At 34.4% G+C, this 26,320-nt stretch overlaps 1 protein-coding gene across 4 annotated transcripts in view; it reads right to left on the bottom strand.

Moving 5' to 3' along the window:
* SLCO6A1 (solute carrier organic anion transporter family member 6A1) overlaps nucleotides 1-26,320 on the bottom strand; it is a 139,836-nt gene that overhangs the window by 23,323 nt on the left and 90,193 nt on the right. For all 4 annotated transcript variants that reach the window (XM_008014049.3, XM_037985276.2, XM_037985279.2 and 1 more), the window contains 2 exons: nucleotides 15,523-15,676; nucleotides 1,926-2,113 (listed from right to left, as the gene is read on the bottom strand). In XM_008014049.3, the coding sequence (XP_008012240.3) occupies nucleotides 1,926-2,113; nucleotides 15,523-15,676 (342 nt within the window). The remainder of the gene's footprint in view (nucleotides 1-1,925; nucleotides 2,114-15,522; nucleotides 15,677-26,320) is intronic.

The raw sequence follows: 26,320 nt of genomic DNA, 5'->3' as shown, positions 1-26,320 counted from the left end.
TATCTACGTAAGTCCTGTTCCCAGAAGGTCCATATCAAGACCAAACCCTCTCCTTCTGAGCAGAAATATATGTTAGAGATACGTGTGATCTGTCAGTCCTTGGGTCCTCTCTATATTTTCTGTTCCTTGTAACATCTTCTGAATCTACAAGCTGGTTTCCAGTCCTGCTTAAATTTTGGCAACACTTATATGCAATTTCAACTTTGTCATTTCTTTGGTCTATGTCATAATTGTACTGAAACTATACTGTGTGTGTGTGTGTTTTATTCTGTTTATCTCTGTCTAGCTATGGAGAGAAGTGAGATTCAGAACTAAAATTCTAGAATATTACTATCATCTCTTTCATCTCACTGCTGGAAACATTGAATGTTTCAAAGAATACTAACACATAAATGTTCAATATTGTACTGATCGTCTTCAGTCTGAGGTTTCTTTTCTTCTTGTATTTCCTATTTTAGTTAATGGAATTATCATTCATTCAGTTCCAAACTAGAAGTCTGGATATAATCCTAGATTTCTCCATATTTTGTACCAGGCATATCAAATTAATAAACCTTACCCTCTTATTTATTTATTTATTTTTTTGGAATCTCACTCTGGCACACAGTCTGGAGTGCAGTGGCATGGATCTTGGCTCATTGCAGCCTCAGTCCCGGGTTCAAGTGATTTTCCTGCCTTAGCCTTCTGAGTAACTGGGATTACAGGCCCTCGTCACAACACCTGGCTAATTTTTGTATTTTTAATAGAGATGGGATTTCACCGTGTTGGTCAGACTGGTCTCGAATTCCAGACTTCAAGTGATCCATCCTCAACGGTCCCCCAAAGTTCTGGGATTATAGACATGAGCCACCGCGCCTGGCCACCACTACTAAATTCTAAGTGCTTTCCTTTTTCTCCAGGTTTTCCCCTCAGCTCTATCTTTCACACTTTTCAAAGCATTCTATCTAAAATGCCATCTGATCACTTTCGCTCCTGAGGTTTGCAGTTTTCAGTGGTTCCCAGGTGTGTACATAGAATAACAACATTCACGTTAACATGGCAAAGAAGGTCATGTTAATGTGAATTGGGCCCTTACCTAGCTCAAATCTCTTCGTCTCATTCATCATCATGCTATCCTGTCATAGCAAACTTTTTGCCAGGATATTTCACACATTTTTTGGCTTCACTTTCACTGCTTACTTTTCCTGCTAAGGTCTTGCCTCCAGCCTGCTTGTATTATGAGAAATCATTTCTTTATAATTCATTTTCTGGAATAGATCTTATAGTACTTCCAAATCAACTCAGATAGAAATTACCATTTTCCCCTCTTTGTTTCCTGGTCAGCCTATGCAGGCTCTTCATGCCTTAAAGTTTTTTGTTAGCATCTTGAAAAAAAAAAATTGAAAATAACAAAAAATTATTCTGCACTATAATACAAATGAATATTAAATGGATTTCATATATTTAGGAAGAACACATAAATAATAAATGTTGGTTATGTTTAGAATAATAATAAAAGTTACACACTGAAATTCTAAAAGTTATTATGCTCCTTTGTTGATGACACTCATGTTTTCTTATAGTCAAATTAACCAATATGGATGAAAATAGTTAATAAATTCCTATAACCAATTATAATGAGTCAACATTATAATCAAATCTGTGTTGAAATTAATATTTTTCCTACATTTATAATGTTTCTATGTGTGTTAAATTAGGTAAATACATTAAGTTAAAGTTAAACAATGTGATTTTTACATACTCTATGCAAATAAACTAGTTAAAAGAGAAATAATCATACACATGAATTGTGACAGTTTAACAACTTTCCCTCTGCATTTGCTACCATGAAACACAGAGGAAATTATTTGCTACAATATTCTAAAATCTTTCCAAAATTACTTTTCTTATGTATTAAACAATAATAATGAATAATATATACATACCGCATGATGACCAAGATGATTGGTACACCAGAAAAACCAGAAAATACAAGCGTAGAAAAGATAAAAGCAACGAACAAAGGTAATTTATAGCACTTTGCATCACATTTCCCATGTCTGGCATCAATAAAATCACCTTCTTCATCTGCAGTTATTAATCCTTCTTTAATGCAAGAACAATTGTAGTATGTCTGTGAGTATTGAAGACAGGAAACAATCTTTCAGAAAAATAGTCATAAACAAAAGCTCTTATCATAAAATAAGAATTAAATCAATAACTGCAGGGAGACTCATTAGTTTTATTTCAAAATGTTTTTATATTAAGCCTGCTATGTATTATTTAGAAATGAAACATTAATAATAAATCCGAGGTATTTTACATGGCAAAGAATCTGTGTGTGTGTGTGTGTGTGGAAGGCAGTGTGTGTGTGTGTGTGTGTGTGTAATTATGATTACTTCGAAAAAGTTCAGATAATTTAAGAAATTTTCCTCGAAGTATTTACATTCAAATGCATAAGAAATTGTTGGATATATATATTGAGGGAAATTAAAAATAATGTAATGAAAAAATGGAATTTTAGCTGAGATTTAAAATATGGACAGTTACCCAATTGTGAAAGGCTTTGAAACCATACTAAAAAGACTTTATTTTGTATGTAATAATGACAGGGCTGCTATCCATTTGGGACAACAGACACAATGCCTAGAATCTGTAACATATTCAGGGCCACATAAAATATTTTAATTTTAAAGCATTTTAAAATCAAAGAAAAAATGAGTATAATAATAAATTATATAAAATGAATATATAATGATGAATCCAGCTTGGATTGTATTTTTTTCATAACAATGTGATGTAGATAAAATAATTTCTTTATCATTATTAATTTTTCAGTGAAGAAAGGAGAGCACAAAGGCAGAAGTGTCTAGAGCCAATGAAATTCATACTGTAGCCCTGAATGGAAAGCCAATGAGAATTTGGAGTTGTGGTTGTAGGGTGGGTAATTTAAGGCAGATGAATTGGTGACATTTTCTAAGGAGAATTAACCAGAATTTAAAGACACAGAGACCAGTTTGCAATTTATTAATTTATTGGAAATATTCTAAACCACAAAATAAGACGAAAAAAAGAACAACACAATAAATTTAGCAGAAATATTGAATTAGATTTTACTAGTGAAAAAATAAGAGAAATTAAACATAACTTGAATCTGAGTGATTCAGAAAATTGTAATTCAGACAAATTTATGTCAGTTTGGTGGGTGAAGTTGCTGAGAGGTTAATACATATGTTAAATAATATAAATACCCAAATATCCAAATATCAATTCCTTCATTCCACCAACTATTTTTTTGAGTGCCTATATGCCAAACATCATTCTAGGTTTTGGGAAAACACAGTAAACAATACTATAGAAACCACTGTTCCGTGTAGGAAACTTTCTATTTTGGGAGACAGGACATTTAAAAAAAAAAAGGAACTTGAGTATTTAATGACAAGTGCTATGGAGAAAATAATAAAACAAGGACAAGTACAGGTTATATTGGGGGGGGCTATAGGACAATACTTAACATGATCAGAGAATGTTTCGATGATGAAGTGATATTTGAGCTGAGATGTGAAAAAGGTAAGTGAGTGGACCACATGGTTATCTAAAAGAAATGTTTCAAGTAAAAAAAAAAAGTAACGGTAATTGAAAAGCTTTGTGGTAGAGCTTGCTTGAAAAGTTGAAAGAAAAGCAAGAACAGAACAGGCTGGATCAGAATGAACATGAAGGAGACTAAGAGAAAATAAAATCAGGGTGGTAGGAAAAGGGAGGATTATACAGCTATTGGGCGGCAATTGCAAGAGCAATGTGAAGAACTTTGGTTTTTATTCTTAGTGATGTGAAGTCATTTGATGGATATATAAATGACATATTTTAAAAGATCATTGTGACTGCTATATTGAGACTTTTGAAATATGTAGGCAAGGGTAAAAGCAGATGAAACAGTTAAAAGTCTATAAAATAAAGTACAAGACAACAGTGCTTGGGAGGCCAGGGTGGTAATCAGAGAAAATGAAAACGGCCAACTTCAGCGTTTACTTTGAAAATAGGTTTGAAAGGATTGGCTGAAGGATTCTAGAGTGAAAATGGTCACCAGAAAGAAAAGGTCATATGGGGAAGGACTTCCTAGGAGAAACTATGACTTTTAGTCAAGGGAGGCAGTCAGTCATCCACAGCTCAGGGAAAGAACCAAGAAAATCAACACCATGATTTCACTTGTTTCCCCTGTCTCCCTAATTTCGTATTAGGATTCCTTATCATCTTAACCCAGTCCACAGTCAGAGGGCAAAGGAACTTTCATCCTATAATTCAATCTCCTGGGATATTGAGGAGGTAGAAAAATGTAAAAAATGAATCTGGAGAACAGACGAAAGATATCTAGCACAACAAATAGTTGTAGGCCATACAATCTTTTAGCCAAACAAGATGGCTAAAAGGAGAAATAAAAAAATGCAAAGAAGCATTCATGAACAGATTATGGAATCAGAAGATACTGGGCTCTAAAAGGGCTGAAGAACTAAGGAGTCCACGTACTAGATAAAGTGAGCTGAAAGAAAAGAAGTTGTAGATCAATAGTAGAATAATTGAAATTGAGATCATGAAAGGAGTAAAGTCGTTGTAAAGGCCTAGGGCATGACCATGGAGGGACACTGCATGAGGTAGGGTGCAAACAAGATTACCAGGAAAGAATATGTCAAGGAATTATAGGGTTAGAGAATTAGAAAGAGCCTCGAGATGAATTTCCAGATTAGAGAGAATGCCAGGGCCTAAAATCCTCAAGGAATGGGAGGAAGAATCCTTGAGTCTGAGAATGACTGTTACAAAAAGGATAGTAGAAGTAATGCCTGCTCAAGTAAGTTTCAATGATGGAGAATTGGGAAAAAGTAAAGGGAAAATGGTCTGAAAGTACTAATGAGTGTCTTAGCTCACTTTGTGTTGCTATAACAGAATGTCACAAACTGGATAATTTATTTCTCATAATTCTGAAGGCTGGCAAGTTTAATATGAAGGTAGTGGCATCTAGTGAGGGCCTTTGTGCTGCATCATCTCATGACAGAAAGCAAAAGGATAAGAGAACAGGAGCATAAGAGAGGGCCAATCTGTTTTTATAGCAACCCACAATCACAATAACAAACCCGATCCTGCAATAATGACATTAATCTCTTGATGAGGAGAAAGCCTTCATGGCCTAATCACCTCTTAATGATCCCACCTGTTAATGCCATCACAATGACAATTACATTTCAATGACTTTTTTTCTTCATTTAAATTGGAACACCATGAAAAAAGCTTATAAAATATCAACTTTTGCAAATGGCTTGCAAGCCATTGTTAATTACTATACAATGTTAGTTTCTAAGTTACTAATATAGGCCCAAAGTCCTCTACACACAATTTTCAAGTCGAGAGCACTCTGAAAACCAAAGAGTTTTCTTTGTAGCTTATTTGATGAAAAAATACGACCCAGAATAATGTAAAGCTATTTAATGTTTTTATTTCTCTCTCAAATTAGAATATCACAAGTGTTGGTATAGAAATATTAATGTTCGATTACAGTTGCTGCTCTGCTGAGTGTGGAATATGATATACAATGATTATGTAGTGTATTTCTTTTTAAAATCCATAAAATTGAGATATTTGAATGCAAGAATTTTGGATAAAAGCTTGTGAGCTTTGAACAGGAGTATTTTTCTTACCCAAATGTACTGTCTCAGCTGAGAGGACGTGAGTAGTCTCTACACAGTTACAAGAGCATAGTAATGGTAATGAAAGTACAGTGCTAACTTAAACATCATCACTTTTCGTTATAAAAATAATTCATGACCACTGAAAATATTTTTAAGATATTTTCATTTTTAAGAAAAATGAAAAAAGTAAAAATAGTTAAGTCCCCAAAGATGGATATTATCTTAAAGCATTTTTTTTCATTTTCTAAGATATCATGTTAAATAAAAGAACAAAGTGCATAAAAATATGTATGATATGCTCCCATTTGTATAGAAAAGGCTCTATATGCTTTAACATGTGTATTTCTATAATGATGCATAAAAAGAGATAGTAAAATTTGTTGCTTCTGAATATGAGCACAAGGTATCAATGGCCTGTGATAGAAAAGAGACATATTTAACAGTACAGCTTAAACTATTTGAATTATTTACAATGAAAAACTACTACTTTATCCCAAAAAAGATGTAAATTTAAAGTAGCGTTTTATGATTATTCATCTGACAAATATTTATTAAGCATCTGCAGAGAAACAGGCAGTAATCTAGATACTGCAAATAACAGTGAAACAAAGAGAAAAATTTCCTAACAAGTACAGTATATAATCAAGATTTTTAATTGAATTTTATATTACACATATACATTTTTTCCTATTTTTCTACTTATTTTTTCTAATTATTTTTCTACTTTTTATTTTTCTTATTTTTTGACTAGTCATCTCTGAAAGGTTCATATTATTCTTTCAAGTACATACGTCACCATTTACATAAACTCATTCCTACAACTTGCCAATTTATTTCCTTCTGAGTTTTAAAATATTACTTAGATGTCCAATATTTATTTTATTTTCTTGGAATTGAGACTCACTACGGAAAATACTGCATCTAAGAACATCAGAATTTTAAATGTTGTTTAATATGTATCCCCAAATTGCTTAAGAATGTAATTTAGGCTGGCCATAGTGGCTCATGCCTGTAACTCCAACACTTTACGACACTGAAGCAGGCGGATCACGAGGTCAGGAGATCGATACCAGCCTGGCTAACATGGTGAAACCCCATCTCTACTAAAACTACAAAAAATTAAGCGGGCCTGGTGACAGGCACCTGTAGTCCCAGCTATTTGGGAGGCTGAGGCAGGAGAATGCCATGAACCCAGGAGGCGGAGCTTGCAGTGAGCCAAGATTGCACCACTGCTGTGCCACTGCCCTCCAGCCTGGGCAATGGAGCGAGACTTCGTCTCAAAAAGAAAAAAAAAAATGTATTTTAAAAGTTTATAACACCAGAAACATATAAGATTATGTGTTAATTTGAACTATCAACATTTTTAAATTTATCACATTTAAAAAGAGAAGGGAGTATTCTGTTGTTTTTATTTATGTTTTAATTTTAGAGTTAAATATTATTTTCACAAACTTGGTATTACTATAATGGATTTCTGTACACAATGTTTGTATAAAATGTTAGACTATTAGAGGCATAAAAAAATCCAAGTTTTGTGGGAGAACACTAGAGAATGTATACCTGTGCTGTATTACCTATAGAGTAAAGAAGCAACTACTCAACTGGCATCGCAGAAATTAAACCAAAGAGCAAGGATGAAAAGAGAGAAGTAAGTTCTACATTTGATGAAACAATAAAACAGCCACAACTTTAATTCAAAACATATGAAAAATGTCACCTAAATAAAAAGAAAATACACATAACTCCATACACTGGAGGTATCTCACAGAATTCTCCAACATGGGAACATTAATTTATTGTATTATTATTTGTTATATTTACTGTATATGTATTATTTATTGTATTATTATTTATTGTATTATTATTTGTTATGCAATTTTACAGCATTTAAAATAATTAGTGAGAGTCCCTTTTCTGACATGATTTGTGTCCTCCAAGTCTCATCCCTCCAATTGATTACAAATAAAAACTCTGGTTAAAATATGCAAAAAGTAACTACCTATAGAAGTTCTAAATGAAAGAAAAGCAGCTGAATTGTAGAGGAGAAGAGAAGGATATTGGGGTAGAAAAAGGCATTTAAATTAAAAATTGCTGAAAACTACCCAAATTTGGTGAAAATATAAATTTATGGATTCAAGAAGTTCAGTGAATTACAAACAGGATAAACTCAAAGAAAACCAAACCATCATACTAATGAAAAGCAAAATTAAAAAAAAAATACTGAAAATAGCTAGATAAAACAATATATATTATATACAAGTAAATCAATTATTTGAATCACCATAGATGTATCATCAGAAACCATGGGTGCTGGAAGACAGAGAAGCATCATATTTACAGTGTTGAAAGAAAGTAATGATCACCCCAGAATTCAATGTCTAGTGAAAATATACTTCAGGAATGAAGGCAAGACAAAGATATCTTAAGTTAAAAGAACACTAAAAGGATGTCACCAGCCTACCTTCTTTACAAGAAATGCCAAAATAAGTTCTTCAAACTTAAGGCAAATGATGATGCTGAGTGAAACTCACATCTTCATGAATGATGAATATTAAATTTCTGGGTAAATATAAGACTATATTATTTTCATAAGATATTTTAAGTATGATTTTTTTAAACAAGTCATAATATTATCTATCACAAATTTGAACATATGTATAGCTATAAGGCATGTTACAAACTGCAACATAAATGTTACTGGGGAGAAGTAAAGGTACATATATGGTGAGTTTTATACCTATATGGTTTTATATTACACTATGTTCTATAATATTAATTCTAAATAGACTGTGAAATGTTATATAATCTAAGAGCCATCAATTAAAAATCAATTCAAAGAGATAAAACAAGATATCAAGGTATACTAAAATGAAATAGCAAAGTGTATTCAATTCCAATAATAAAATGGGCAGGTAGATCTAAACTCAGCCATATTGATAACTCTATTAAATATAAATAATTTTTGAACTCCAATTAAAAGACAGAATAACAGAATTGGAGAAAAGGTAAACCCATACTTACTCTATGCTGGCTACAGGAGACAGTCTAAACGTAAAGACACAGATAGGTGGAAAACAAAAGAATAGAAATAAAATATACTATAAAAATAGCAAAATAATGTTATAATAATGATTTAATATCATGCAAAATACACTTCAAGACAAAGAATATTATTATCAGAGATGAAAAGGAAACTTTTAGAAAAATGGATGGTTCATCAAAAAGATGTGACAATTACTAATATGTAGGCATATAACAGAACCTACACATTAATAAATACACAACACAAAAATAAAAAAAGAAATAGACAATTATACAACTATATTAGGTATTTTTCAAACACAGTGTTCAGAATTTAACACAACATTATAAGCCACACAAAGTGACATGAAAAACTGACTTAAAATTAGAGAAAAATAAACAATATAAGTAGATTCATAGGTGACCTAGATAGCAGAGTTAATAGTAAGAATGTTAAAATAGTTATGATTAATATGCTCCAGAAAGTACGGGAGACAAATGAATAATGTAGCTTAAATTATGTAGAATTTCACCAGAGATTTGTATTCTAAAAAAAAAAAAAAAAAATTAATACTAGAACTAAAAAATACAAGTGAAATTAGAACCTCAGAAAATGGGTTTAACAGCAGAGCAGACACTGTGAAATAGAGGATTCGTAACTGGAAGATAGATGAACAGAAAATATCCATATTTAAATAAACAGATGGAAAGGGATATAAAAGAGAAAAAGTGGCAAAAGATTATGGAACAGAAGTAGAAATGACTATTTGTAGTCTGGGTTAAGCAGAATTCCAAAACAGCACCCAAGATTCTCTCCCTCTGTTGTGTATATCCTACATAATCCCTAGGACTGTAAGTTGATAAGGAAGCAAAAGGCGTGACTCAACTCCATAGGTGGGGGCTCAAACATTGGACCAAATTGAGGACTAGCTAAAACAGGGACAGGGTGAAGCAGCTTCTGTAAGACATGTCCACCAGTGTGCCATGTCAATTTACCATTGCCATGGCAACAATAGTAGTTACCACTCCTTTCCATGGCAATGACCCAACATCCCAGTTACCCCTCACCCTTTTCCTAGAAATTTCTGTATAATCTACCCCTTAATCAGCATGTAATTAAAGTGGATATAGATATACCTGCAGACCGGCCTCTGAGCTGTTACTGTGGGCACATTGCCTATTGGGTCGCCCCCACTGCACAAGGAGTAGTACCTCTCTGCTGCTACTGTATACCAGTGCTTCAATAAAAGTTTCTGTGTAATACCGACCTTGAATGACGCCCTTGAATTCTTTCCTGGGCAAGGCCAAGAACCTTCCTGGGCTAAGTCCCAATTTTGGAGCTCATCTGCCTGCATCAATCTGTTTTACTCAATTATATTCTATGGCATAGTTTAAGAAAGAAAAACTATCTTGGATAAACCTCACCTAATTAGGTGAGAATTAAAATGTACTAAGCTCCTCTTGAAATCAGAGATACAAAATATACAATGTAAGGGAGATTCTCTGTTGCTAAAACTGAAGATGGAGAGAGTCATTTGTGAAAGAATGTGGGTAGCCTGTAAAAGCTAATATTGGCCTCCAACTGACAGCTAGCAAAAAAATTTAGAGCCTTGTTTTTTTAACCCAAGGGAACCAAATTTGGTGAATAACCTGAAGAAACTTACAAGTGAACTCTTTCCAAGGCCCTCCAGAAAGGAGCACAACTCAGCCATCACCCTGATTTCAGCCTGTGAGACTTGGAGCAGAGGATCCAGTCATGCATAGCATGTCTGGATTGCTGACCTTAGAATTGAGAGCTAATAAATGAGTGTTATTCAAATCCACTAAAACTGGGGTACAATAATCCCCCCTTATCCATGGGAAATACATTCTAAGATCCCTGTATGTCCGAAACCATGATAGAACTGAACCCTATATCTACTCTTTTTTTTCCTATACATACATACCTATAATAAAGTTTAATTTATAAATTAGTCACAGTAAGAGATTAACACTATTAATAAAATAGAACAATTATAGCAATACTGCAATAAAAGTTATGTGAAGTTTCTCTCTCTCTCTTTCTCTCTTCTGTGTCTCCCAAAATATTTTAATATTTTCAGACCACAGTTGATTGCAGGTCATTTAAATTATGGATGCAGGGGCTACTGCAGTTTATTATGTAGCAATAATAAACTAATACATAGTTCCCAAAAATACAGGAAAGAGAGAGAGAGGTTAATAGCTAAGAATTTTTCAACTGATAAACAAGAATCCACAGACTCAAGATACTCTGTGAAACCCAAGCAAAATAAACATAATCAAAACCACATCTATATACATCAAAGGAAAACTTCTGATAACCAAAAGCAAAGAGAAAATCCCAAAGCATCCAGAAACAGAAGGCAACATGTGGTATCTTTTAAATGTTGGTGGTGGGGGGAATGAAGAGTGGGGGGAATCACTGCCAATCTAAAATTCCATACCCAGTGAAAACAGTGTTCAAAATGAAGGTGAAATAAAGTTCTTCAGGCAGAAGAAAAATAATTCCATATGAAACAATGGAAATGCAAGGAAAAGGGTAAATATAAGTCAATATTGACTGTACAAAAGCCAAATTATAATAGCATATTTCATTTAAAACATATAAAAATACATATTAAAAATAGTACAAAGATAGTGGGTCAGTAAATAAAATTAAAATATTCCAATGATATTTAAGCTGAATGAGAACCTGAAGCCTTGCTTCCTATAATCCTTAATCCTTTGGATGTGATTTACTTTGCTCTTCAGAGATAAATAGAATGAAGTTTCTGTTGAACCTCTGGAAGAATATTCATATTGCTATTTTATAATGAAAACTATATCAGCTACTGAAAGGAATCAGTCTGCGGAGATCACACACAAAAAAAAGCCCATTATTTCTTTAATATCTATAAAAGGAAATTTGAAGATCTTTGGAAGCACGGATTAGAATAATACATGTGGTTCTCAATGAGGAAAAGCTCCCCAGGAATATTATCAATATCAACAGCAGGTATGTATTTTCAGTCTTAGTACAGCTGTACTTTTCTAGAGAAACCTAAAAATCGTTAGAGGTATAGTATTTCCTACTACTCCTCTCACAAACTTTTGCATAAACTTCATTGAAGAGCATCTAATTTTGACTTATATTGGCCCTGATCGTATTTTGAATAGGAACATTTAATCAGAATTTTTTCACACTTGTCATAATTTCATTGAGAAAATATTTTTCAAAGGGGATTCCATTAACAGCACATAGGTACTTGATCATTTTTTGTATAGTGTATCTTATTTTAATTTTTATTTTGTTGAGATTATTTTTATTGGTATCGATCTTTTCCCATTTGAAATTGATGCTTATTCTATCCATTAATCAGTTCCATCCATATCACATTTTACTAACAGCTTCTACTTTGTAGGTTTTCTATCAAAGCCATTTTTTTCTAGCAAGGCTAATTGTCTTACTAGGCAATTTCTGACATATTGATTTTATTCTTCTTTCAGTTTTCATTAAGTATCGAATGTTATCACACAGTTTGAGTGACTATTTTGTGGATTATTTCTACCACTATTATTCCTCATAAATTAATTACTCCTTAGAGAAATATATAAAAAAAAAAACTATGAAGAGTTTCATTAAATAAATAAAGTCTCTAAAAGAGATTCCCTAGGAAAAAGGAAGCAGGGGTTGGAGCTATATCCTTGATGGAATATTTAGCTCTTGAATATTCCATGGAATCAAAACCTCAAGGTCAAACAGTTTTACTGTATACTGTGATGACATAGTGAGCATTTAAAAATAATTTACTTATAGCAAAATAAAATGAAGGAGAGGAAGTGGTGTTATGGGATCTTTGGGATGTCACTTTGGAGGCCAGAAATCTCTGTAGTTAATGTGCCTTTGCCCAAGTTCTTATCCTGTGCCCAGGAAGAATGGGGTAGGCAGACAAGTGGAAGGTTAACAAGAAGGAGAGGAGCTTTATTGAGTATTACAACAGCTCAGAGGAGAATTGCAGTGGGTAGCTCCTCTCTGTAGACAGGTTATCCTGTCCAGTATTCAGCTCTCAGCAGAGAGGAGTCCCTCGAGAGGCTTGCTCCTCTCTGCAACTGGTCATCCCCATGTCTGCAGCTCTAAGCAGAGAGGGTAGCTCCTCTTTGTAGCTGTTCATCCTTCATTGCTCCATCCTCTGCCTGCTCTGGCTGATCCCTGGGCTTTTATGGACCTCAGAGGGGAGGTAGTACATGCTGGTTTGTCCATGGGTGGCCATGGGCAGGCCAGAAAAGGCACCACACCTCTTTGTTGCTCTCTCCCATTCTCGAAGACTAGTCAGAGCAAGGCAAGAGAAACAGAATTTTCAAAGAATGGATCCATGCTTCTATGCTATTTAAAAGGTGAAAGTTGGAGTAGGTAGTCCATCATTTAGTTAAAAGCTTATTTACGCAACTTGGGATATTAAAAAATTAACCTCAACAAGTGGTAGAGTGGTCAACTGTTCTCCATGACAGAAGAAGAAAATGTGTTAGCAGGGTGGCAGAAAGCACAGAGAAATAAGGGATTCGGATGGTAATGGCCCCACAGATGAGCACACAAGGGAATTTTTAAATAGTCTCAATTTACATAAATGCCAAAGGGCAAACAGAAATAACATATATTCAAGTTACATATGTTATTGCCCTGTAAAACTCTAACTAACTCTCTCACTTTCCTGGATGTACTAACAAAAGCATACAAGTTAGGGTGACTTCTGATAAACCATAGGACTAATTTCCACATCTAAATTAATGTGGAGCAGAAAGAGAGAAACAGCAAAAAGGTAGAGAGTAAACAATTTGAATTCTTCAGTAGGAGAAAAAACTCAGTGAAAGGTGACCAAAAGGATAGTATTCATCTATCTCTAGGTGTGTAAAAGATTGTGGCTCAAGGTTTCAGGAGATTGGGTGCTGCTGTAAAGTAGCATAGAGCTAAGACAAACTACATAGGGGAAGGTTCTCTCAGGCTGTTTCATTCAACTTTGCTATGGCAAGAGGTAGATAAGAGTTCCTCATTGCTTTAAAGCAATAAAGTTGGGATAATGTAGTGTGTGTGTGTGTGTGTGTGTGTGTGTTGCTGTTGTTTGTTTTTATGAGATGTGTTCTCACTCTGTCACCCAGGCTGGAGTGCAGTGGCACAATCATGACTCACTGCAGCCTTGACCTCCCAGGCTCAGGCAATCTTCCCAACTCAGCTTCCCGAGTACCTGGTGCTACCGTCATGCACCACCATGCACAGTTAATTTTTGTATGTTTTGTAGAGATAGGGTTTCGCCATGTTGCCCAGGCTGGTCTCAAACTCCTGGGCTCAAGTGATGCACCCTCTTAGGCCTCCCAAAGTGCTGGGATTATAGGCATGAGCCACTACACCTGGCCCCATAGATGTGTTATTGAGGACTAAGCTCTGATTTTTTTTTTTTAATTTTGCCCAAACTCCTATCTAAGGGATCTGGGGAGTCATGCCCTTGAAACCATAAATTCTCATCAGATGGGTTTTATTTAACCCATATATCATGACTAACTTTCCAATCTGACTCTGGCATAACATTAGATGACAAAGAAGAAAATCAAAATATTTTACCTCAAAACATATTTCTTTGCCATATTTTGATATGGTCCTGCAAAGCAGTCCTTTGTGGGGGGTAAATTTGCATCTGTAAAGAATCTCTATTAACATAACAAATAACGTAACATTTCTTCGGGGCCTTTCTAATCCTGAAGAGGCTAACTGAGAGTCTATCGCCTTTTAAAAGGTCTGAATAGGAAATATTTGTCATCTGTTGTCTCTAAGGGCAGCCACTATGAGACTTCAAAAGAACCTTGGTCTCCACAATCTTTTTTCTTAACTTGGACATTTCCTTTCTATTGATCCCAAGTCTTTAGACAAACTCAACCAATTACCAACAAGAAAATGCTTAAATTTACTTATAGCCTGGAAGCCCCACCCCAAAACCCTACCCCAACTACCACCCTCCCCTCCCCTGTCTTCAAATTGTTCTGCCTTTCTGGATCAAACCAATGTATTTCTCAAAGATATTTGATTGATGTCTCATGCCTCCCTAAAATGTATAATACCAAGCTTCACTGTGAGCACCTTGGGCACACTTTCTCAGGATCTCCCAAGGTGTCACAGGTCATGGTCACTCATATTTGGCTCAGAATAAATCACTTCAAATACAGAGTTTGACTCTTTTCATTGACATTTTAATGTAGGAATGTCTCTTTCACTCCCAATTTCCATAAGCTCTTTGTATTGCGGCAATATAAAACAAATTTTTGGCCAGGCACGGTGACTCACAGCTGTAATCCCAGCAGTTTTGGAGGTGAGGCCAAGGCAGGTGAATCACTTGAATTTAGGCATTCAAGACCAGCTTGGGCAGTGTGACAAAACTCCATCTCTAAAAAAATTACAAAAATTAGCTGGGTGTGGTGGTGTGCACCTGCAGTTTCAACTATCCTGTAGGCTGAGGTGGGAGGATAGCTTGAGCCCAAGAGGTGGAGGTTGCAGTGAGCTGGGATCTTACCACTGCACTCCAGCCAGGGTGACAGAGTCAGACCTTGTCTCAAAAAATAAACACACACCAAAAAAAACACACACCAAAAAAAACACACAAATTTTATTTTCTTGTCTTTAACATGTAAAAGGGGAAAATAAGAAAAAATAGGTTTTATAGAGAGTTGGAAGAAAAATGTTAATAGCATTTACAAGTTGAACATTTCACTAAAGAGGAAGAAGCATAAAAAATAATAGTTTTAATATAATGAAAATATAAATGTATAACAAAACATAATAATTATAAAAACTAATTACCTTTTTTCGAGTTAGTGCTTTAGAATACATACACCCTGCAAAGCAGGGAGAAAAGTATTCAATATCATCTCTTCCACATATAGAAGAATAAACTGAAGATGAGCATCTACATTTTTCATTGCAAGGAGCCGTGAGGTTTCCCAACTGCCCTTCTCTATAGAAACAAGATGGAATGTAATCATATTACCATTATTTTATCATTATTGAAGCAAATGTCAAGATATCAGTGAGATCCATAAAATATGCTTATTGAAATAATTTCTTTTTTTAACAGCTTTACTGAGGTCTGAGGTACAATAGACTGCACATACTAAGATTAAAATTTGAAAATTTTTGATATATGTATACAGTTGTGAAATCATCACCAAAATCATGCCAACAAACATAATAATCAAAAGTTTATTTATAACAAATATAATAATAATTTAAAAACCCCAAAAGTTTCCTTGTGCCCCTTTATAATTTCCCCACTCCTTGGCATACACTGATCTACTTTCTGTTACTATTCATTTGTTTGTATTTCCTAAGAGTTTATGAAATAGAATCATACAATATGTCAAGTTTCTTTGGCTTCTTTCATGCAGCTGGTCTTTATTTGGTCTTTGTATGGTCATATGCTTCCATGTCTCTTGGATAAATATTAAGAAATAGAATATTTGCATCATGCGGTAGGTGTTCACTTAACTTTTTAAGAAACTGTCGGTTTTTCAGAACTGTTGTGATATTTCACATTTCCATCAGCAGTGTATAAGAGTTTCGTTTGTTCTCCTCACCAACACTTGGTATGGTCTCTTTTTAAAAAAAGGTTAGACATTTTAACAGGGGTGTAGTAGTTTCATATTTGGGGTTATAATAGGCATTTTGCTAGTGAGAAATGATGTTGATAATCTTTCCATATATTTATTTTCAATCTGTATTTTTTATTAAATATCTGTTCCAATCATTTGCCCATTTTGTTGGATTGCTTATTTTTTAATATTCTGGAAGTATTTTTTTTGTTAGATATATGATTTTCCAATAGTTTTGCACATTATATGGCTTGCTTTTTCATACCATAAACAAGTTCTTTCAAACAGTAGTTTTTAAATTTTTGACGTTTCAATTTATTAATTCATTTTTTTTTTTTTTTTGGATTATGTGTTTGGTGTCACATCTAAAAGATACTTGCCAAATGCAAAATCAAAAATATTTTCTGTTATATTTCTGGAGTTTTATATTTTATATTTTCATCTATAATCCATTTTGAACTAATTATTTTATGTGGTACAAGATGTGAATTAAGTTCATTTGCATATAGACATCTAATTATCCAACATAATTTGTTAAAATTATTGGAACAACATAAAATTGCCCACTTTTAGCAGTCCTATTCAAAATAGTACTGGAAGTCCTAGCCAGAGCAACCAGGAAAGAAAAAGAAATAAAAGGCTTCCAAATTGGAAAAGAGAAAGTCAAATTATCCCTGATCATTGATGATACAATCTTAGATCTAGAAAAACCTAAAGACTCCATCAAAAATCTCTTAGATTTGATAAATGAATCCAGTAAAGTTTCAGTGTAGAAAATTAACATACAAAATTAGTAGAGTTTTTATACACCAATAAAAATCTAGCTGAGAACAAAATTAAAAAGGCAAGTCAGGCGAGGCGCGATGGCTTGTGCCTGTGATGCTAGCACTTTGGGAGGTTGGGGCAGGCGGATTGCCTGAACTCAGGAGTTTCCCACCAGCCTAGGCAACACAGTGAAACCCCATCTCTACTTGAAATACAAAAAATTAGCCAGGCGTGGCAGCATGCAACTGTAGTCCCAGCTACTTGGGAGGCTGAGGTAGGAGAATTGCTTGAACCAGGAAAGTGGAGGTTGCAGAGAGCTGAGATTGTACTACTACACTGCAGCCTGGGCAAAAAGAGTAAAACTCCATCTCAAAATAAATGAATAAATAAATAAATAAATAAATAAATAAATAAATAAATAAAATAAAATAAAAAGGCAAGCCTGTTTACAATAGGTCCAAAAAGTAAAATGCCTAGGAATATATTAAACTAAGAAGGTGAAAGATTTCTATATGAGAAGAAAACTACAAGAAAGTAATTGCTGATGACACAAACAAATGGAAAAACTTTCCATGCTCATAGATCAGAAGAATTAATCTTGTTAAAATGATTTTACTGCCCAAAGCAATCTACATATTCAATAAAATTCCTATCAAAATATCAGCATCATTTTTTATAGAATTTTTTAAATCCTAAAATGCACATACAAGCCAAACTAGAAGCCCAAATAGCAAATATAATTCTAAGCAAAAGGAACAAAATTGGAGGTATCACAGTATTCAATTTCAAATTACACTTTAAGGCTACAGTAACAAAAACAGCATTGTTCTGGTATAAAAATAGACCTATATATCAATGAAATAGAACAGAAAACCCAGAAGAAAAGCCACATATTTACAGCCAACTGATCTTTGACAAAGTTAACTGGGACATACATTTGGGGAAAGGACACCCTTTTCAATATATGATGCTGGGAAAATTGGATTGTTATGTATAAGAGAATGAAAATGGACCCCTGTCTGTCACCCTATACAAAAAGCACTCAACATGGGTTAAAGACTCAAATAGAAGTCTCTAAACTCTAGAAATACCAGAAGAAAACATAGGAAAAATTCTTCCAGACATTGGTCTAGGCAAAGAATTCATGATTGATACCTCAAAAGCACCAGCAACCAAACAAAAATACACAAATAGGACTTAATTAAACTAAAAAGCTTTTGCACAGCAAAAGATATAACCCATAGAGTGAACAAACAACCTGCAGTTTGGGAGAAAATATTTTCAAGCTATCCATCCAACAGAGACTAATATCCAGAATATATAAGGAACTCAAACAGCTAAACAAAAACCCCCACAAATAATTTCACTGAAAGGGGGCAAATGACATGAGTAGACATTTTTCAAAAGAAAACAAAAACAGCCAACAGGTGTATGATAAATGCTCAACATAATTAATCATCAAACAAATGCAAATTCAAACTACAATAAAGTATGATCTTACTCTAATCAGAATGGCTATTTTTAAAAAGTTAAAAAATAACAGATGTTAGCAAAGATATGGAGAAAAGGGAATGCTTCTACACTGTTGGTGGGAATGTAAATTAGTACAACTTCTATGAAAAACAGTATGAAGTTTTCTCAAAAACTAAAAAATATAACTACCATTCAATCTAGTAGTCTCACTATTGGGTAACTAACGAAAGAAAAATAAAACAATATATCAAAAAGATATCTGCATTTATTTATAGCAGTAATATTCACAATAGCAAAGATGGAATCATCCTAAATATCCATCAACAGATGATTGAATTAAAAAATGTGAGATATATATATACACACTTACACACACACACATATATACATACACATTGAATAGTATTTAGTCATAAGAATGAAATAATGTTTTTTATGGCAACATGGATGAAATGGGAAGTCATTATCTTAAGTGAAACAAGTCAGATACAGACAGACAAATAGCACATGTTCTCACTCATAAATGGGAGCTAAAACTTGTGTACCCATAATTGTTGAGAGTGGAATGATAGACCATGGAGACTCAGAAGGGTAAGGAGGTGAGAGGGTGATAGATAATGAGAAATTACTTAATGGGTATAATGTATGTTATTTGGGTGATAGACACCCTAAAAGCCCTGACTTGACCACTTATATCACCTATGCATGTAACAAAATTGCAATCATATCCCACAAACTTATGCAAATAAAAAATATATTAAAAATGTACTGAGACTTGTTTTGCAACCTGGAATATGCTCCAACTTGGTAACCATTACATGCACACATGAATAGAGCGTATATTGTTATGTGGGCCATTTCTACAAATGTCAGTTCGGACAATTGGCAGTATTGTTCAAACCAGAATTTTTTTATCTGCATCTGACCACTGATTTCTTTGGTCTACTTTTTCTATGTATTGTTGAGTCTTCTATTCATTATCTGACTATAGCTGTAAATGTCTTCATTTCTCCTTGCAATGTACACATTTTTGCTCTATATGCAGTTAATATATATTTAGAATTGTTATGTATTCCTGATGAATTGGTCATTTTATCATTATGTAATGATCTTCTTTATTCCTGCTAATATTCTTTGCTCTCAAAACTACTTGATCTGGTATTATACTCCAGCTTTCTTTTGATTGTTGTTAATAAGATACATCTTTTCCCATTCTTTTCTGCTTAATATACTACTATCTATATTTGAAATACATTTATGAAATGCGGCATATATAGTTCGGTCTTCTTTTTTTTTTTTTTCAAAATAAAGATTATCTCCCTTTTAACTGAGGTTCAGCTATGTACATTTAACATGATTACTAATACGGTTAGGGTTAAATCTACCCTCTTTTTGTTTCCCATTTGTCCTCTCTCTTTGTTCACTTTTTCCTCTTTTTCTGCCTAATTTGGGATTAAATATCTATTTTTAATAATTTAATTTTAACTATGTTAATTTATTTGTTGTGACTCTCTTGTTTTAGTGATTGTTTCAAGATTTATAGTATACATTTTTAACTTAACACAGTCTACCAACATGTGCTATTATGGCATTTCATGTAAACCCATATTACATGTTTTTCTGTTTTAAATAATTATTTTCAGAGAGACTTAAATAATAATTTTAAAAATGTATATTTATCCACATAGTTAACATTTTTATTGCTCTTCTTTCCTTTATGAGGATTCATATTTACGTCTGGTATCATTTCATTTCTGACTGAAAGACTTCCTTTAACATTTTATGTAGTGTAGGTCAGCAGTTCAAGACCAGCCTGGCCAACATGGTGAAATCCTGTCTCTACTAAAAATACAAAAGTTAGCTGGGTGTGGTGGAGGTTACATGCCTGTAATCCCAGCTACTATGAGGCTGAGGTGGGAGAACCACTTGAACCCGGAAGCTGGAGGTTGCAGTGGGCCGAGATTGTGCCACTGCACTCCAGCTTGGGTGACAAGAGCAAAACTCCGTTAAAAAAAAAAAAAAAAAAAAAAAAAAAAAAAAAAAAAATTACTTTTTTTGTCTAAAATTATTTCTCAATTTTTTGACAGATATTCTGGCTTGATATAAAATTACAGGTGATTCGTCTTTTTAGGACTTTAAAATTCCACTGTCTTCTTACGTGCATTTGTTTCTGATAAAAATATGCCATTACCCCTATCTCTGGCATAAAGTATTTTTCCTGCTTTTGCTAATTTTAATATTTTCTTTGTATCACTTATTTTGCATAATTTGATTATTATGTGTTATGGTATAATTTTTTTTTATTATAAAGCAAGACTCTTTATCATTATAAATCAATCATAGGCAACCAGAATTATCCAAATCAGTAGCTGTACATGGGACTCTCTAATAGTCAACTGTCATAAATCATTTTGAAGAATGAAGAATACATTTCTCGCTAGATAGTTTACATGCTGTTTTGCTGTTTATGTAATGTGTGGTGTCTCTATAATATCATAGGCAATACACATATAGTGTAAACACTTTCATAATTAAAAATAATAGGAATTCTGGCCTGGTGCGGTGGCTCACGCCTGTGATCCCAGCACTTTGGGAGGCCGAGGTGGGTGGATCACAAGGTCAAGAGATCGAGACCTATCTGGCTAACATGGTGAAACCCTGTCTTTACTAAAAAAAAAAATACAAAAATTAGCCGGGTGTGGTGGCAGGCTGTAGTCCCAGCTACTTGGGACGCTGAGGCAGGAGAATCCCCTGAACAGGGAGGTGGAGGTTATAGTGAGCCAAGATTGTGCCACTGCAGTCCAATCTGGTGACAGAGTGGGACTCCATCTCTAATAATAATAATAATAATAATAATAAAAGAAATTCTAATGTTCATCTAATTAATAAGTGACCAATTTAAAAATAGACATTAATGCAAAATGCATTTATGTGAAACAGACAAAGCCTGTAAACACATTTTTTATTAGTTAGAAGTGTGGTGGCTGGGCATGGTGGCTCATGCCTGTATTCCCAGCACTTTGGGAGGCTGAGGCAGGCAGATCAAGAGGTAAGGAGATTGAGACATGATGAAACCCTGTCTCTACTAAAAATACAAAAAAAAAAAAAAAAAAAAAAAGGACAAATTAATCTGGTGTGGTGGCAGGCACTTGTAGTCCCAGCTACTCGGGAGGCTGAGGCAGGAGAATTGCTTGAACCCAGGAGGTGGAGGGTGGAGGTTGCAGTGAGCCGAAATCATGCCACTGCATTCCAGCCTGAGTGACGGAGCAAGACTGTCTCATCAAAAAAAAAAAAAAAAAAAAAAAAAAATGTGGCAGAAATGTTGGTTGGACAATAGTTGGGAGTCATCTATGGTTCCTAGGAATTATTAATTAGTCTAATCTAGTAAAGCTTCCAAACACTCCTTGACATACTTCTATTATTTAAAAACCTAGTTTATATACTTACTTCTTTATTAAAATATATTAACGTCTGTGGTGACATGTATTGGGCAAATTAACTAAAAATTTAGAGACTAATTCCTCTAACTCAATAATCTTTCCAGTAGCACAGATAATACATGATTTACAATTATGTAATGAAAGTTCATCTCAAAACACCAACATTATCACTCTAACATCATTGCTGTCTGATTAGAGTACAACCTGCATTGTTATTGCTTTAACTGAAAATCAATTTCTCAATCATTGAATTACATAAAGCCCTGAGAGGGATCGTACTTATTATCTCTGTCTTCAATTTGCTAGACTTTCCTGGGCTGTCAGTTCATCTACATTTAGAGTAAATGTTAAATGCAGTAGTTAATCTCTAAACTGTGAGGAGATGTGGCTGCTGAGATATCGTCAGGCATAATTCCTTTTTCCTATCTCCATTGTTTTGAAGTGGGGAAGGGGAGTAAATCTTGGTTGGTGTAGAGCCAATTTGTCTTTATTTTGAGAAAAGAAATGAAAACAGAGTTCCTATATCACTGTCGTAATGTAAATATATGAACAAAATAGTAAAAGGCCTAAGAAATTTTCAAAATACTACGTGTAAACCTCTTTCCTTATGAAGGACACTAATGTCTCATAATTCTTTAATGGAGAATGAATAAGAGAATTCATAATTAACTTATTAGTTCTGCTGAAGCTATGAAGCCTTGCCAATGAATTTCCTTCCAATAAATAATTTCCCATTTATTTGCAGAGATTTAGCTGAGACTCTCCAGGTTCATAGTCTTTAGGATCCACCTCATCTTTCGAGTTGCGGCCACGCTGTTTCCAGACATCTTCCAGGTAATGGTTGAACATGTTCAAGATTAATACCTGCATATTGCTTCCCAAAATGAAACTCCTAGAAGGGGTACATTTTTCTTCCAAAATCCTCTGTTGGATTGGCGATGCTTTGGTCAGATATGAAACATAGCCTGAGGCTTTCCCTGTCCAATTCTATTTCCTCCCTACTCTCTGTTTATAGATGTCAGATCTGTTTCATGATCCTAAGGCTTTGTCTATCCAATTCTTTTTTTTTTTTTTTATACTTTAAGTTCTAGGGTACATGTGCATAATGTGCAGGTTTGTTACATATGTATACTTGTACCATGTTCGTGTGCTGCGCCCATTAACTTGTCAGCACCCATCAACTCGTCTTTTACATCAGGTATAACTCCCAATGCAACTCCCCCTTCCCCCTCCCCATAATAGGCTCCAGTGTGTGATGTTCCCCTTCCTGAATCCAAGTGATCTCATTGTTCAGTTCCCACCTGTGAGTGAGAACATGCGGTGTTTGGTTTTCTGTCCTTGTGATAGTTTGCTGAGAATGATGGTTTCCAGCTGCATCCATGTCCCTACAAAGGACACAAACTCATCCTTTTTTATGACTGTATAGTATTCCATGGTGTATATGTGCCACATTTTCTTAATCCAGTCTGTCACCGATGGACATTTGGGTTGATTCCAAGTCTTTGCTATTGTGAATAGTGCCACAATGAACATACATGCACATGTGTCTTTATAGCAGCATGATTTATAATCCTTTGGGTATATACCTAGTAATGGGATGGCTGGGTCAAATGGTGTTTCCAGTTCTAGATCCTTGAGGAATCACCACGCTGTCTTCCACAATGGTTGAAGTAGTTTACAGTCCCACCAACAGTGTAAAAGCATTCCAATTTCTCCACATCCTTTCCAGCACCTGTTGTTTCCTGACTTTTTAATGATTGCCATTCTAACTGGTGTGAGATGGTATCTCATTGTGGTTTTGATTTGCATTTCTCTGATGGCCAGTGATGATGAGCATTTTTTCATGTGTCTATTGGCTGTATACATGTCTTCTTTTGAGAAATGTCTGTTCATATCCCTTGCCCACTTTTTGATGGGGTTGTTTTTTTCTTGTAAATTTGTTTGAGTTCTTTACACAACAAAAAAAGAAAATTTTAGACCAATATCCCTGATGAACATCGATGCAAAAATCCTCAATAAAATACTGGCAAACTGAATCCAGCAGCACATCAAAAAGCTTATGCACCATTATCAAGTGGGCTTCATCCCTGGGATGTAAGGCTGGTTCAACATATGCAAATCAATAAACGTAATCCAGCATATAAACAGAACCAAAGACAAAAACTACATGATCATCTCAATAGATGCAGAAAAGGCCTTTGACAAAATTCAACAGCCCTTCATGCTAAAAACTCTCAATAAATTTGGTATTGATGGAACATATCTCAAAATAATAAGAGCTATTTATGACAAACCTACAGTCAATATCATACTGAATGGGTAAAAACTGGAAGCATTCCCCTTGAAAACTGGCACAAGACAGGGATGCCCTCTCTCACCACTCCTATTCAACATAGTGTTGGAAGTTCTGGCTAGGGCAATCAGGCAAGAGAAAGAAATCAAGGGTATTCAGTTAGGAAAAGACGAAGTCAAATTGTCCCTGTTTGCAGATGACATGATTGTATATTTAGAAAACCCCATCATCTCAGCCCCAAATCTCCTTAAGCTGATAAGCAACTTCAGCAAAGTCTCAGGATACAAAATTAATGGCAAAAATCACAAGCATTCTTATACACCAGTAACAGACAAACAGAGAGGAAAATCATGAATGAACTTCTATTCACAATTGCTTCAAAGAGAATAAAATACCTAGGAATCCAACTTACAAGGGATGTAAAGGACCTCTTCAAGGAGAACTACAAACCACTGCTCAGTGAAATCAAAGAGGACACAAACAAATGGAAGAACATACCATGCTCATGGATAGGAAGAATCAATATCGTGATAATGGCCATACTGCCCAAGGTAATTTATAGATTTAACGCCATCCCCATCAAACTACCAATGAATTTCTTCAAAGAATTGGAAAAAACTGCTTTAAAGTTCATATGGAACCAAAAAAGAGCCCGCATCTCCAGGAAAATCCTAAGTCAAAAGAACAAAGCTGGAGGCATCACGCTACCTGACTTCAAACTATACTACAAGGCTACAGTAACCAAAACAGCATGGTACTGGTACCAACACAGAGATATAGACCAATGGAACAGAACAGAGTCCTCAGAAATAATACCACACATCTACAGCCATCTGATCTTTGACAAACCTGAGAAAAACAAGAAATGGGGAAAGGAGTCCCTATTTAATAAATGGTGCTGGGAAAATTAGCTAGCCATAAGTAGAAAGCTGAAACTGGATCCTTTCCTTACTCCTTATATGAAAATTGATTCAAGATAGATTAGAGACTTAAATGTTAGACCTAATACCATAAAAATCCTAGAAGAAAACCTAGATAATACCATTCAGGACATAGGAATGGGCAACGACTTCATGTCTAAAACACCAAAAGCAACGGCAACCAAAGCCAAAATTGACAAATGGAATCTAATTAAACTAAAGAGCTTCTGCACAGCAAAAGAAACTACCATCAGAGTGAACAGGCAACCTACAGAATGGGAGAAAATTTTTGCAATCTACTCATCAGACAAAGGGCTAATATCCAGAACCTACAAAGAACTATGGTGTAATTTTTTTCATGTTTCTTGTACCAAAGTTTTGCTGAGTTTTTAACATGTTTATAGTTTATTTTTACATGAAATTTGAAAAATTTTGGCCATAATATCTTGAAATATTTTTCTTTCTCCAGATGCCCTCCTTTGGGGACTTCAGTTACACATACAATGGCCACCTGAAGTTGTTCAATTCATTGATGTTTTGTTTATTTTTGTTAATTCTATTTTCTCTCCATTTTCTGTTGGATAATTATTGCTACTGATATGAAGTTCACTTATCATTTATATTTTATAGCTTTGGATCATATTATCTCTCTATGACACAGCTTGTTGGCTGACCACACTAACCCAATAAGCAAACAAATTAACTCCTGGCCAGGTCATAGTACTTTAGAAAGGCCCCTGTTCCTAGATCCTAGCCTTACACAGATGTTAATTGAGAACCAGGATTTACCAGGATTCCTTCACCCAGCATGCTCTAAACTTTATCTCCTATCTACAGAGCATCATAATATGGCTGGAATTCTTCCCTGATTTTCATGGGATTTCTGCTTGATTTTAGCCTCCTAGCTTCATAATACAGCAAATTTCTTGAGTTATAAGCTGGCAGAGTGTTGCATCATTTGCTTACCTTTCTCTTCTCTCTGATACCATGGCCTATGTCCTAATTTTTTTCTCTTTAGACTAATATGTTATTAAAATTCTTGTAATCTTACTAGATGCTTTCGCCCAAACTCTTCATCCAAATTCTCAGCTTCCTGCCAATATCCAGAATCAGCAAATA

This window comes from Chlorocebus sabaeus, chromosome 23 (genome assembly GCF_047675955.1).
Source record: "Chlorocebus sabaeus isolate Y175 chromosome 23, mChlSab1.0.hap1, whole genome shotgun sequence".
NCBI lineage: Eukaryota > Metazoa > Chordata > Mammalia > Primates > Cercopithecidae > Chlorocebus > Chlorocebus sabaeus.
The sequence above is the reverse complement of the archived record's forward strand: the minus strand, read 5'-3'. Positions and strand labels throughout refer to the sequence as shown.